This window comes from Malania oleifera, chromosome 4 (assembly GCF_029873635.1).
Source record: "Malania oleifera isolate guangnan ecotype guangnan chromosome 4, ASM2987363v1, whole genome shotgun sequence".
NCBI classification, from domain to species: Eukaryota; Viridiplantae; Streptophyta; class Magnoliopsida; order Santalales; family Ximeniaceae; genus Malania; species Malania oleifera.
Window position 1 is genome coordinate 96,243,257 of NC_080420.1, and position 16,508 is coordinate 96,259,764.

At 37.6% G+C, this 16,508-nt stretch overlaps 1 protein-coding gene across 3 annotated transcripts in view; it reads right to left on the minus strand.

Annotated features, from left to right (window-relative positions):
• The window catches only part of LOC131154020 (type II inositol polyphosphate 5-phosphatase 15), a 69,614-nt gene extending 54,326 nt beyond the window's left edge, over nt 1-15,288 (minus strand). For 2 of the 3 annotated variants that reach the window (XM_058106477.1, XM_058106476.1), the window contains exon 1: nt 14,294-15,288. In XM_058106477.1, coding sequence (XP_057962460.1) covers nt 14,294-15,125 — 832 coding nt within the window. In that variant the 5' untranslated portion in view covers nt 15,126-15,288. The remainder of the gene's footprint in view (nt 1-14,293) is intronic. The other variant, XM_058106478.1, reaches the window with a different exon arrangement.
• Between the last annotated feature and the right edge of the window lie 1,220 nt (nt 15,289-16,508).

The window sequence follows — 16,508 nt, forward strand, 5'->3', positions numbered from 1 at the left end:
AAAGTTGGTGTAATTCCCATCGTTGGGATGGGAGGGGGAGGGAAGACAACTCTAGCTCGACATGTGTTCAATCATGAAGAGGTGTGTGGGCATTTTCATAAAAAAACCTGCATTTGTGTATCAGATAACTATGATGTGAACAGAATAATGAAGGCAATTCTTGAGTCATTCACTTCCCAATCCTCTAGTTTGAATGAGTTGAATGAACTTTAGGCCAAAGAGAATGAGACAATAACACGATGGAAATTTTTACTTGTTTTAGATGATGTATGGAATAGAAATTATGCCAATTGGAATAATTTGCGCCTTTGCAGTCTCCCTTTGGATCCGGAGAACAGGGAAGTAAAATCATAGTGACGACCCACGACCATAATGTTGCATCAACAATGGGAACTACGGAATCTCATTTTTCCTTGAACCATTTATCTGATGATGATTGTTGGTTGGTGTTTAAGCAACGTGCATTTGAGGCTAGGGATATGGAAGAAGCATCCCCCCCCCCCCCCTAAAATTTGATCTCAATTGGTAGGAAAATTGTGGTGAAGAGCAAAGGCTTGCCTTTGGCGGCGAAATCGCTTGGTGGCCTTTTGCGCAATAAATTGAACGTGCGTGATTTTGAAGATGTATTGAATAGTGAAATATGGGATTTAACTAAGGAGGGGAATAATGGATTTGGTTCAGTATTAAGATTGAGTAATTATCATCTTCCTACAGATTTGAAACGCTGCTTTGAATATTTTTTAATATTCCCAAAGGATTATGAATTTGAGGAGAGGGAGGTAGTCCTTTTGTGGATGGCTCAGAGTTACATTTTAGGGAAACAAATGGAAGATGTCGGCAGTCAATATTTTCATGTTTTTTTGTCAATGTCATTGTTACAGCCATCGAGTGGTGATGGATCTCTATTTGTAATGCATGATCTCATTCATGATTTGGCACGATATATTGTAGGAAATTTGCATTTTAATCTAGAAGATAATGAGAAGGCTCGCCATTTTTCATACGCTTCTGAGGATTATGATGTGAAGAAGAAATTTGAGGACCTTGATGAAGCTAAGTTTTTGCAGACTTCCCTCAGATCCAACCCTCCATCACAACATTTTAATCGATATTGTGTTTGAAGTTAAAATTCTTACAAGTACTAAGTTTGAGTGGTTACGAAATTTTTGAGTTACCGAATCGAATTGGTAATTTCAAGCATCTATGGTACGTTAACCTTTCTAGCACTCATATTAGGGAGATGCCCAAATCAGTAAGCTAACTCTACAATCTACAAACATTGATATTGAGAAACTGTTTGTACTTGCGGAGACTTCCGTCAGAGATGTGGAAGTTAATCAACTTGCGTCATCTTGACATTACTGGTGCAGAGAGAATTGAAGGCATGCCTTCTCGAATGGGTGAGTTGACAAGCCTGCAGACATTATTAGATTTTATTGTCGAGGAAAAATATCATGGGTTTGCGGGGATAGATGAGTTGAATTTACTGGATCTTAAGGGAGAACTTTGTATATCTAGGTTGAGGAATGTAACAAATGCTGAGGAAGCAAGTAAAGCCAATTTAGTTAATAAGGAAGGATTATCTACATTAAATCTACAGTAGAATACTGACAGTGGATCACTAGACTCAAGTGCTGAATTTGACGTACTGGAGGCGCTACGGCCTCCAAAAACGCTGGAAGGATTGACCATCAAGGGATACGAGGGTGATGGATTTTCGGATTGGATGAATGATGCATTCTCAAATATGAGATTTCGCGACGTCCTGTAAGCAGAGGTGCCCTGGGTGATATTTTCAGGAAAAAATTGAGGTGGGAGTTGTCACTAACCTTTTGGAGTGTGGTTAGAACACGTGATTACTACCCAATTCAGGGTAGAATCGGTCTACGTATACCAAAGTAGAGATCAGGAGTTCGGTTATGTGAGGAGAAGGTACTAGCGCCCCCTACATACGCATTCTACAAATGGTACCTAATTAATTAAATAATTATCCCAAATTAAATTTAATAGCCATTTATTTTACTCCCTTTGAAAAATTACAAAATACCTAAGTACATGCAAATAAATAGGGCACACAAATATTCACATAGTATATTAAATATAGAGTATCCCTTAGAACTAAGACACGTGAGGCTTAAAAAGCCCGTGCCCTTTTTGAAATCTTAGGGACAAAAATCGAGAAAATATTTTATAAAAATAGCTCCCAAATTTGTTTCAAAATTTATAGAATTTTCCTAAATAATTTACAATATTCCAAAATTTTCTAGGAGGCTTTTGGAACCCATTTCTATTTTTTCAAGTGAAGAATGTGCAAACATTATTTTCTGGCCTCAAAAATATTTTTCGGAATTTTTCCTGAATTTTTCTGATTTTTATGATTTTTTTATAGTTTTCCTGAAATTTAAAATAGATAATATAATATGAAAAATAAATAAAAATAATAATAAAATACTAACACCATATTATAATACCACTATAATAATAATAATAACAATATACATATCATAACACGAAAATACTAATAATAATACTACTAGAATTATAATACATATATATATATATATATATATAATATTAACAACAATACCGTATAATATATCTAAAAAAACACCTTAACAATAAATAATCAAAACCTCAACAATAAAATTATAATATTAACAATAAAGGAAACTTCCAATAACATGACAATAAATCAAACCCTAAAAGTTAAATGTAATATGGACAAACACGGAAACAAATAAGACCAAAATCATAGAATTAAAACAAGACAAGCCCTATACAACGTCAATCCGATCATAAACAATAATATACAATAATATGGAAGCAATCAAATCCTAAAAAAAATCAATGTGTAGCAATATGGAAACTTGTGATAATAATATGGAAACGCTCAAAACCCTAAAATTACTACAGCTATATGGAAGCAATTAACCCCTAAAATTGATACACAACAATAATATAGAAACAAATCAAATAAAACACTACTCAAAACCCTAATAACATGAAATAATCAAAACCCTAAAATAAAACAATAATCAGAACCCTAAATGATAATATAATGAAAATAATGTAAATAATAAAAAAACCCTGGACTGCATAAATATTACAAACCTAAATAATAAACAATAATAATCAAAATCCCCAAATACCATATAAACAATAAACATGATAAATATCCTAAATAAATCAAAACCCTAAATAATATTTAAACAATAAACACGATAATATTAACAGCCTAAATAATTTATAACAATAATCAAAAGCACCATGATAATATAACCACCCTAATATACATTATACCACAAATATATAACAATGACAAAACTCTATATCATACATACATAATAACCATAAAGAAAAAAACTAAAATAATACACCATTTACATGATAAGATTAAAATAATAAGCTATAAATATCTATGAATTATATAATAATAACAAACCATACATAAATATATACATAAAACAATATATACATGCGGGATGGTGGCTGGAGAAGTGCCGGAATAAGAAGAAGCTGGCCGTGAGGGGGGGGGGTGGGGCTGCACGGGCTGCTGGTCGTGGGTCACCGACAGGACTGCTGCTGCTGCCGTGAGAGGGTGTGAGTGTGGTTTTGCTGGTATGGAGGCGGCGTGAGATGAGTGCGTGGGCTGTGTGGCCTGTGAGCAATCAATGGCCGTAAACTGGGTGTTGGCAGAATGGCTGTGGGGTCAGAGCTGGCTTGCTTGTGGAAACCGGGATGGCCTTAAAAGAGAAGAGGGAGAGTGAGGGAGATGGGAGGATGTGCATGAGATGGAATAGGGAGGCTGCTCTTGGATATCATGGCTGTGGAAGATGGTCGTGAGATGAGGTGAGGAGCAGTGTGCGTGAAAGAGGGGAGGTGAGAATGAGGGTAGTGTGTGTGTGCGTCGCCCAGCAGCACTGAGGTGCTGGGATTTGAGAGGGGCTGACTGTGGAAGATGGTGATGGCTGTGTGCGAGAAAGAGTGGGGGATGGTTGGCGGCAGCCGCGAATGGAAAAGAAGAGGGAGCGAGAGAGCAGTGTGGGAGGGTCTGGGTTGTGCATGGAGGCCTCCCCTCCCCTTTTGCACGGGCTACATGGTCCATGCAAAAAGCCTCCTTTTTTTTTATTTTAATCCTCAGAGAAGAATAAAGCCTGGTTACTTACAAGAACGGACTCAACCCAAAATAAATGACCGTCACTCAAAAAATAAAGGGGACTCAATTTAAAAATAAAATAGGACTCAATAAATGTGACTCAAATTAAAATAACCGGCACTCAAAATAAATAATCGAGATTCAAAAATAGATGGGACTCAACATAAAAATAAATGGGACTCAAAACAACCGGGACTCAATTAAGAAAATAAATGGGACTCAAAACATCCGGGACTCCACTTCAAAAATAACCAAGATTCAATTTCGGAATGACCGGGACTCAAGGACTTAATTCTAAAAAAGGACTCCATTCTGAAAATAATCAGGACTCATTTTCAAGACTCAGGACTCGATCAGATTTTTCAAAAAAGATCCTCCGATTCCTGGGATACAAAGTCAACTTTTATTACAAAGGGTCTCCTTAGAAAGGCCTGGTTAAATTTGGGGTGTCTACAGCTGCCCCTCTTTATATGATTTGTTGCTTCAAGGTAATAGTAGGAACCCTCCTATGTTATCTTTAGCAACAAGCATATAAAGATAAAAGACACCTATTTTAGCCAGGCCACATAACTGTCTAAGGCTTTCAGATCAATCAGGTATTGTTTCCTTCTGCCAATCAAGGATAAAAAAAGGAGTGACTAGGGCAACGTAGGAAAGTTTAGCACAATTCTCTGGAAGATGACTACTCGGATGTAGGATCCCGAAAGACTTCGAAGGATGACTACTCAGGTGTAGAATCCCGAGAGCCTTTGGAGAATGACTACTCGAGTGTAGGGTCCCGAGAGCCAGAGCAATTTTCAAATCAAAAGATGACTACTTGAATGAATGAGATAGTCCAACTAATATTTTTGAATGGGACCACAAAATAAGGTAAATTTGAATGGGACCGCAAAAGGGTAATTAAAAGTGGGACCGCGAAAGGGTCAATAAGAAAAGGACCGCGACAAGGTCAATAAGAAGAGGACCACGAAAAGGTCAATAGGAGTGGGACCGCAAAAGGGTCAATAGGAATGGAAAGAAGACCACGAAATGATCAATAGGAGTGGGACTGCTAAAGGGTCAATAAGAATGGAAAGAGGACAGCGAATTGGTCAATAGGATTGGGACCGCGAAAGGGTCAATAGGATCTTAAGAGGATGACTTGCACCGGATGTAAGAACCCGAACCCATTAGTACACGAGGGTGACTTGCATTGGGTGTAAGAACCCGAGCCATAGTACATGGGCGTGACTTGCATCGGGTGTAGGAACCCGAGCCATAGTACACAGGACTGACTTGCATCGGGTGTAGGAACCCGAGCCATAGTACACAGGACTGACTTGCATCGGGTGTAGGAACCCGAGCCATAGTACACGGGAGTGAATTGCATCGGATGCAGGAACCCAAGCCATAGTACACGGGAGTGACTTGCATCGGGTGTAAGAACCTGAGCTATAGTACACGGGAGTGACTTGCATTGGGTGTAGGAACCCGAGCTATAGTACACAGGGGTGACTTGCATCGGGTGTAGGAACCCGAGCTATAGTACACGGGAGTGACTTGCATCGGGTGTAGGAACTCGAGCTATAGTACACAGGAGTGACTTGCGTCGGGCGTAGGATCCCAACCTATAGTACACGGGAGTAACTTGCATCGAATGTAGGAACCCAAGTATAGTACACGGGAGTGACTTGCATCGGGTGCAGGAACCCGAGCTATAGTACACGAGAGTGACTTGCGTCAGGTGTAGGAACCCGAACTATAGTACACGGGAGTGACTTGCATCGGGTGTAGAAACCTGAGCTATAGCACACAAGAGTGACTTGTATTAGGTGTAGGAACCCGAGCTATAGTACACAAGAGTGACTTGCATCGGGTATAGGAACCCGAACTATAGTACACAGGAGTGACTTGCACCGAACCATAGTACACGAAGAAGAGTACCCAAATAGATGAGATAGTCAGGACAAATTGAAATAACTTAGACAAGATTATTTGAATTTCAAAGGCTTAGGACCTCCAGTATTTTGGCAAAAGACCATTTGTGACCTAAAGGCCAATACCCCAGTTTCTAGGGTAGACAACTTGACTCAGACCTGGGCCTGGTCCCCCAATTTCAGAGTGGATAGATCAATTCGGACTTGGGTCAGTTGCTCCAGTTTCAAAGTAAATGGCTTAATTTGGACCCGAGTCATTTGTCCCAGTTTTAGAGTAGATGACACAAACTGGGTCAGTGCCCCAGTATTTGGACTTAGCGAAACAAGGATTGCTTAAACATGGACGAAAATGGATGTGCAAAGTCTATACAATAAGACAAGTATGACTGAATGATGCTATGTTATGTATGCATGTGGCTACTCATGATGCTAGAATGCGGGGATGTATGCATGTTGCATGATACATATGCATATTGCATGACATAAGAATATGTATGCATTTTTTCTTTTCCTTATGCAATGCATGAAATGCATGATGATGTGCAAACTTTCTTTCTCCAATGTGCCTGTAATCAACAAACCAAACTCTGATCTTGGTCATATTTTCGAATTCCAATCTAACATGGATGCCCCTGAATTGGCTCCCCTGAAACTCAACATGAAATCTGCCCCAGTAAACTAATTTGTGACTGATCATGTCTTTTTTTGGGATCGCATCCTTAATGTTTTAAAATCGCTTTGAAATTTAAATGAATAAACATGCAATCAGATAATTCAATCTCATTAGGGATATGAATGGAATGCTCAAACTTGCTTGTTTTTTCTTGATTTTCTATTTTTGTTTAACAGGAGACAATTATACCAGTACTTTGACACTGATGTAACTTTGTTGCCAGCTTAGAGAATCACATCAATGGGCAAGACTTTTTTTTTCTTCTTTTTTTCTTCTTTCTTCTCTCTTTTATCGGCCTCCTTTGTCAACAAACATAACTCCTCCACTCCAAGATACATTGTTGCTTAGTATTCCACAAACTTTCTATCTTGAGTTATAATTGGTGTCTCATTAAGTAGTCTGATCAGTATTTCAATCTCAGGGTGGACTTTAAGACACAAGACGAAATGTAGGCTAAAGATTTAGGTTTCAATAAGAATAAGGAAACTAAGGCTTGAAAATCCCATCACATAATAAAATTTTCTACCCTAGTTTGTGGCGAAGTATTTCCAAAGTATTGACCGAACTTGTTATTTAAACAAGTTGCCAACATACATTTTCAGGATCAAGTCATTACGTAATTCAGACTCAACATTGAGTCTAACAATTCATTTAAGACATCAATATATACCAATCTGGTCAAGACTTTTATTTGGCCCATAATGTAGGCTAGGGGGTATAGGTTAAAGAAGAAAAGGATTAAATAAGGCTCAAAATGGTCGATCTTATCAAGGGTAATCATTGGTCAAAGATCTCATATGAAGTATGTCCCTTATTTCTTTTTTCTTTTTCCTTCTTTTTCTCTTTTTTCTGCATCTTCTTCTTTTACTGCACATTTTTCTTTTCCTTTCATAAAAGAATCTTAGCTCCATTTTGATTTGGACTCCATTTGGTACTAATCTTTTTAAAATTGTCCTAGTGTAGGATGTGATTCTTTGACAGGTTAATCAAAAATTGAATTTTTCAGGCTCAAAAGGGCTAGCAAGGAACTTATTTTTCTTTTGAATTTCTTTTGAGTAGTAGAAAAATGGTCTGCCATCCTTTTGGTTGTGACCATTGCCTCAAATGACTTGTCAAACACTAGGAGACCCAAACCCAAGTTAAATTTCTGATGAACTAACTTTTAAAAAGAAGTTGGCTTAATATTCAGGCTCAAATTGATTAGCAAATGGTAAATCAATGTTTGGTTCTTTTTAGGAATACTAGTTGACCAAAGATGGTCACCCCTCATTTGATCAGAATATTACCATTATACTCTTTAAGACACCAATCATAATTTAGATAGCAAAGACAAGAGACTTTGTTCATTGATTTCATCAAGCAAATGTATGGCCAAGCTTGGTAAGTCGTTTCTGTCCACTTCTCCTACAATTCTTCATCATTTTGAAATCCACATCCAACAAGGCTCCTTGACAACATCTTGAAGTGGGGTCCTTGCAGCTTGGAGGCTTTTCCTTCATCTTCTTTGTTTTTGTCCCATTAAATAGATTCCCAAAACCAACTACTAGCCCCAAGTCCTTTGTACTGACAAAATCATTTCCTATGTCACTACCAAAAATGCAAGCAAAAATAGACAAAATTTGGCACAAGGTGAAGATCCGAGGAGGATGAGAATGAAATGCATTCTTATTTCATTCAATTTCAAAATAATTTAAACAAAAAGCATGGATGAATTCCATCTTGTTATCACCCTTAGGTGATCAAGCACATGATTGACTTTCCACGAAGTGTTCTTACTATGATCGAGCAACGGGTTCCCATGATTCCAACCTTTTGCCTGGAATTACAAAGACGTAGAGAGACCGCCTTGCTCTGCTCAATGCTGGAACCCCGGATCTTAATTTTACCACCTTAGCACACTGGTTTCACAGAAAATTGAAATGTGATTACTGACCCATTGGAGATGACTATGCATGCATTGAGCAGAGCAAGGTGGTCTCGCCTGGAATTACAAAGACGTAAAGAGACCGCCTTGCTCTGCTCAATGCTGGAACCCCGGATCTTAATTTTACTACCTTAGTACACTGGTTTTACAGAAAATTGAAATGTGATTACTGACCCATTGGAGATGACTATGCATGCATGGCTATGCATGAAACTATGTAGGAAATGCATGGATGCAATGCAACCTAAATAACCACTTTGTCAGAATTCTAAGAAAAACCTTATCAATTAATGAAAGACTTCAAAATTAAACCGACCCTTTATGGACATTTATTTTCCTCTGATGACCCCGAAAATTTGACCTTATCTTCCAAGTATTCAATTTCTTCCCTAATCATTCCTTTCCTCAGTGATGGGTTCAGGCCCGGGTTTGTTTAAAAGGAGTTGGGCCTGGTTTTTGTCTAAAAAAATTGGGTCTGGATTGTTTTAAAAATGGGTTTAGGCCCCTCGATGATCAATCATTTTTAGGAGGCTGTAGTGCCTTCAACACTTGAGTCTAGTGATCCACTGTCGGTATTCCACTGTAGATTTAATGCAGATAAGCCCTCCTTATTAACTAAATTGGCTTTCCTTGCTTCCTCGGCATTTGTTACATTCCTCAACCTAGATATACGAAGTTCTCCCTTAAGATCCAGTAAATTCAACTCATCTATCCCCGCAAACCCACTGTATTTTTCCCTGACAATAAAATCTGATAATGTCTCTAGGCTCGTCAATCCACCCATTCAAGAAGGCATGCCTTCAATTCTCCCTACACCACTAATGTCAAGATGACGTAAGTTGATTAACTTCCATATCCATGACAGAAGTCTCTACAAGTACAAATAGTTTCCCAATATCAATGTTTGTAGATTGCAAACTTTGCTTACTAATTTAGGCATCTCCCTAATATGAGTGCTAGAAAGGTTAACATACTGTCGATGCTTCAAATTACCAATTCGATCAGGTAACTCAAAAATTTCATGACCACTCAAACTCAATACTCGTAAACATTTTTACTTCAGACACAATATCATTAAAACATAACGAGTTATGTAAGTTTTTCTATTAAAATGTTGTGATGGAGGGTTGGATCTGAAAAAAGTCCGCAAAAACTTAGCTTCATCAAGGGCCTCAAATTTCTTCTTCACATCATAATCCTCATAAGTGTATGAAAAATGGCGAGCCTTCTCATTATCTTCAAGATTAAAATGCAAATTTCCTGCAATATATTGTGCCAAATCATGAATGAGATCATGCATCACAAATAGAGATCCATCACCACTCGATGGCTGTAACAATGACATTGACAAAAAACCACGAAAATATTGACTGCCGACATCTTCCATTTGTTTCCCTAAAATGTAACCCTGAACCATCCACAAAAGGACTACCTCCCTCTCCTCAAATTCATAATCCTTCGAGAATATTAAAAAATATTCAAAGCAGCGTTTCAAATCTACAGGGAGATGATAATAACTCAATCTTAATGCTGAACCAAATCCATTATTCCCCTCCTTAGGTAAATCCCATATTTCACTATTCAATACATCCTCAAAGTCACGCACATTCAATTTATTGCGCAAAAGGCCACCAAGCGATTTTGCCGCCAAAGACAAGCCTTTGCACTTCTCCACAATTTTCCTACCAATTGAGATCAATTTTTTTTTGGAGGGGCGGGGGGGACTCAAATGCATGTTGCTTAAACACCAACCAACAATCATCATCAGATAAATGGTTCAAGGAAAAATGAGATTCCGTAGTTCCCATCGTTGATGCAACATTATGGTCACGGGTCGTCACTACGATTTTACTTCCCTGTTCTCCAGATCCAAAGGGAGACTGCAAAGGCGCAAATTATTCCAATCGGCATAATTTCTATTCCATACATCATCTAAAACAAGTAAAAAAAATTTCCTGTTATTGTCTCATTCACTTTGGCCTAAAGTTCATTCAACTCATTCAAACTAGAGGATTGGGAAGTGAATGACTCAAGAATTGCCTTCGTGATTCTCTTCACATCATAGTTATCTAATACACAAACCCACGCATTTTATGAAAATGCCCACACACCTCTTCATGATTGAACACATGTTGAGCCAAGGTTGTCTTCCCTCCCCCTCCCATCCCAACAATGGGAATTACATGTACTTTCTCACCCCTTCCATCATCGGCTAAGATAGATTCTTTTAGCTTTTCTATTTCCTCATGCCTCCCATAAATACAAGGATCAAACACATAAGATGTGGTATGTGGCCTTTGCAAAGCTTCTGGTTCAATCCTCCCCAAATCAAACTGATTCTTTTGTTCGCAAATATTTTTCAATCGACCATCATGGTGTTTCCCTTTGGAAACTAATTCCCTATGGCACAAGGTTATTAGAAGTGAATATGGACTCCATCGAAATGGGTAGGAGACTAGAGGAAGTGGTGTCATCTCTCATGCATGCCCCTAGAAATTTGTGTCCGAGGTAGCATGTCAACTCTTTCCTTTGACCCATTTCAAAGTGGACAAGGGAACAAAGCTCGTTTTTTGAGAGGATGTTTGGGTGTCAATCCTTTCCTCTCCCTCTCCCCCTCCCACTCACTCTCATGTGTATTATGTGTCATGCTAGCAGTGGGGATCATGCTCATCTATTTCTTTGTTGCTCTATGGCTCGGTGCTTATGGAACAAATATTTCAATTTGATGGGAAAGTGTTGGGTTTGTCCTCATACTTTGGATACTTTCTTGTTGTTGAATTTTAGAAGCTTTTGGAGACAAAGAATGTGAGGATTTTGCAGTGATGTGGGGTTTTTGCAATCATGTAAGTAATCTAGCAGGAGAGAAGTGCTAGATTTTTTCGAGAGGGTTACATAGAGGGTTGATGGAGGGGATTAAAGTAGGTTATGAGAATTGGATCATTTCTCAACTTCAGTTTGCAGAGGATGCTATTATCTTCCTATCAAATAACAAAAGCTACTTCTCTAATTTGTTGACTATCTTATAGCCTTACAGGTGTTTGAGAAAGTTTCGAGCTTAAACTTAATTTCTCTAAGAGTGGTCTAGTGGGTCTAGGTATTAAGGCGGATTCTTTTGCTGGGCTAGCTGGTTGTGTCGTTTTGACTTGGCCTATTACTTATTTAGGTGTCCCCCTTGGTGGTGATCCCAATGCAAACTCCCTTCTAGACCCTATTTTTGAGAGAGTGGCCAGGAGATTGGACGGCATTCTTCACTTTGCGGGGTCATATTACCCTTATCTAGGTTTGTCTATCTTCTATCCCTTTGCATTACCTTTCTATTTTTAGAATCTCTGTGAGATTTGCGAGGAGGCTTTAGAAATTAATGAAGGATTTCTTATGGTCTAGTGGGGGAAGAGGGTAGTAGAGATCATCTTTAGGTTGGATTGTTGGAAGACTGTTTGTAAGCCTAAAAAGGAGGGAGGCTAGGATCTTGGTAACTTGGTGTCCAAACACATCTTTTTGGTGGGGAAATGGTTATGATGCTTCCCTTTAGAACCTAATTCTCTTTGGCATAAGGTAATTCTCAGTAAATTTGGAATGCTACAAAATGGGTGGGATGCTAAAGTGGGAATTAACATTACTTATTCAAGTCCTTGGAAGAAGTTTATATCTCAGATTTATGATTATTTCCTTCCTAATGTGCACTATACAGTGGGTAATGGGGGGCATATTCGTTTTTGGGAGGATCATTGGATGGGGAAGATGCCTTTGCCTAGTATTTTCCCTCGTATTTTTTGTTTATCAAATCTTCACGACGCCCTGATTTCTGCTTTTCTTCTTTTGCAAGAAGATGGCCATTCTTGGAACTTCCATTTTGGGAGGAATCTAAATGAGAGAGAGATTAATGAGAAGGTTCTTTTGACTGGGTTGCTCCTTTCTTTTCACCTATTTGATTTGTGATTCTACTGTGGATCCTTTTGCTTTGTATCCTTTGATTTGGAAAGCTAAAGCTCCCTCATAAATAAAATCTTTCATTTGGACTGCAATACTTGAAAGAATTAATACCAATGATTTGCTTCAAAAAGGAAGACCTAATAAGGCCCTATCCTCTAACATTTGTATCCTTTGCATGAGGAGTGAAGAGACTTGTGCACATCTCTTTCTTCACTGCCCTTTCATGTTGCCTATTTGGAATACGTTATTTGGTATATTCGGTGAAAAATGGGTCTGTCCATACACTTTGAAGGATACCATAACTTTTAGGGGTTTTGGCAAAGGAAAGGATAGGAAAGTTCTATGACGTTGCACCGTTATGGCTATTATTTAGTGTGTTTAAATTGGAAAGGACACTAGAATATTCAAAGGCGTGCCTACTACTAACAATTTTCTGGAGTAAAGTGGTATATTTTATGTCATTGTGTCAACAAATGGTTTTTTTTGTCATGTTTCCCTGGAAGACTTGCAGCGGGATTGGGCTGCCCTGTTACATTGAGTTTAGTTCCCTATTTAGGTTGCATTCTTTGTAACTAGTTTCTATTTATCTAAAGGGAGGATTACTTATTCTCCCTGTCTTTTCTTTTTCTTTTCCTTTCTCTTTCTAATTTTCTGGTGTACATTCTGCTATCCTTTAATACTTCTTTGTTTATCAGAAAAAAAAAAGTGCCAGATTTTTCGAGCTCATGCTTATCTACATATTTGATTAGGGACAGGATTGTTTCTTACACTTCCATCTGAGTGTTCTCTACAAGATGTTTTAGCAATATGGCTTTCTTTGATACCCAACATGATTAGTTATGTCTATTAGCTTAATTTTGTTTTTTCTCATTGAAATAGTTTCCTTTTGTTTTTGTTCTTTTCTTTTTTTTCTTCTATTGAGGATTTCTAATCTTTACACATTCTTATATCTTAATGAAATTTTTTTATCCCAAAAAATATAATTTCAATTTCAATTACAATATAATGTAAGACATAAACTCCAATGGAATTTGTCTTCCTAAATAGTTATTGGTTGAACTGATACACTAATGCTCAAATTTATGTGTAAACCCACAAAATAGCCAAGCATAAACCAAATGCATAGATACCAAATTACATAGATACCAATCTAAAAGAAGCAATTATGCAACATGATGAAGTGACATAAAAAAATGTCTTCTCATTTCTTCACCTCATTCTCTTGCCCATAAGGGAAAAATTAATTATAATTTTAAAAAAAAAAATTAATAGCAAAAATTCCACACATCAAAATAGAAGAACCTTTAGAAGCAGAAACTAAGTGACCAAAAAAAAAAATTAATGAGGAGCATATCAAAGAAACCAACCACCTGTTCTTAAATTTGTAATCCGTCAAAAATTTTCAGCATACTGCCTCCCAAAATTTCAGCCGCATGGTAAAAAATAAAATCAAACACAGTAAGTTACTCAAATACTACATTCAAAAATACCCATATTTTTCATATGATTTCCTCTATTTTCAAGGAAAACAAACGCACAGCTTTATGGGATCTCAAACTTCGGCAATCATGTGTTACTATAAAGCTCTCATTTGTTTAATTAGTAAATTGGCAGCACCATGTGTGTGTGTGTGCGTGTAGAGAGAGAGAGAGAGAGAGGTCCAAACTAATCTAAGGTACCGTTAACATTACCATATGATGTCATAGCAATTGAGAAAACAGGACCGCGATGAGCCTGCCACGATAGATTTTCTTTGAAAGGAGTTCCATACGAAGACCGATCCATCTTCCACGATCTAATCCTGCCATCCTTATGCCCACTCCACACCAGCCTACTCCCCGCATCTGCAACCAAGCACAAGGTGGGAGAAGTCTGTGCCGATTCCTGAAAAGGCGCAGCGTCCTCATCCCCACCCTTGATTCCACAGCCCGGCCCATACACATCCGACAAATTCCAAAATCGAACCCCGCATTCCAGCCCCGCCCAAAGCTGCGAGTCCGTACACACAATAGTTCTCAGAAAACGCCCTATCTGAGTCTCCCTTAGCGGGTGAGGCCTCAATTCCAAACTCGGCGGCCGGCCGGGATGGACCGCGGCTCTAACCGGCAGCTTGAAGATTCCAGTCCCTCCCCCACTGCCAACAAACTCCGGCAGGGCTCGATGTTCCTTGTCGCTCTGAACATCGTTCGAGGACAGTAGCTTGCGGTCCAAGAACTGCATCATGTAATCGAGGCGTTTGCCGGCGCTTTCGACGCCGGCGCCACCGCTGGCGGCGGAGTCGAATGGGTAATTACAGAACTCGTCGTCAGAGGAGGAGTCGTAGAATCGGTCGAAGATTTTAGGAGGTGGACGATCCTCCTCGAGACTGAATTTCCGCACATTGACATCGCGTGGTTGTTCTCGGTGTGGCGGTGTGGAGAAACCCCACTGGTGACTGTAGGAATGGAGACCGCGCGATTCAGGGACTGCGCTAAGAGCTGCCCACACGTCCTCTTCGTCATCCTCAATCCTTTGATCCGCCATAGATTGATTGACTAAGAGAGAAAAATCTTATGCAGATAGAGAGCGAGAGAGAGAGAGAGAGAGAGAGAGAGAGAAATGCAGAGTTACTTGGTTTGGGGTTCAGACAAGTCAGTAGGGAGAGAGAGAGAGAGAGAGAGAGGTGGTCGTTTGGAAGTGGGGACGTGATGGGACCTGATGGGAAGAGGGCGTACACTTGGCGTTGGGAAAGAAGCGGGTCTTTGAGGAGATTTTACGACGTGCACGTCATGTCCATGACGGATAATGGATTCTTAGATGGCATCGCCGTCTCTCCGTGCCACGGTCAGCTTCACGTCTTACGGCCGCTTGAATTTCGGATTTGTGTCCCTTTTTCTTTGGTCAAACTCCCCATTTTTGTCTAATTAATATCTTCTAACTTTGATTTAAATATTTAATAATTTATTTATTTTTAAAACCAGTCAATGGTTGTAAAATATTTTTATAATTTTTAAAAAGTTTATGTATCATTTTAAAAAATAAAATAATAAATTATCAATTTAATTACAAATATTAAAGTATGAAATCTTGACATTATGATATCACTTAGATACATTAATAGGAAATGTTTTATAAATATAAGATATGATATGATAAGAATGCCAACTAACATTGTTAGAAATATTAAATTTTACATTTATTTAAAATTCTAAGTTGAGATTTGATACGTAAAGAATTTGTAATGAATATTTTGTGTTTACTTTGTGATGAATTAATGAGTTTTCTTTTAAAGTTCAAATAAATTCTCAGAGGATATTTCTAGGTTTATAATTTTATTTCTAAAATTAATATTTCAAAAGTTATATAAGTATTTATTTAAATGACATTAGATACTTCATAATAATTTTAAAAGATGTTAAAATAATTTTATTTAATTTATTCACTATTTATAATATCACTATATTTATTTTATCTTTTAATTAAATAGATTTTGTAGGTACAACTCGTAACTTATTCAAAATAAAAAAAATTGAATGTGAATATATATAGTTATTCTTTGAATTTATTTTTTTATAGATGATTATTTTATTTTTAAAATATAAGAATATTTTTTTACTTTTACACAAATTGTAACTCTATCATATTTTGTCTTAGTTTATTTTTTTGCCGACGTTTATTGTTAGGTTCAAAATTTAAACTTATCTAAAATAGATTTTATAAAACTAATTTTGTTTATATTTATTTTCTTTTTAGTAATATTGTCTTTCTTTAAAAATACAATAGTTTTTTTCATAAAATTATTTATCCTATTGCACTTTTATTATTTTATAATATGGATAGAGTTATTGTAACGGCCTGCTAGAATTTTTTTTTTTTTTTTTTATACTATGAAATATATAATGCTCTGATACTTACTAGATTAAATCA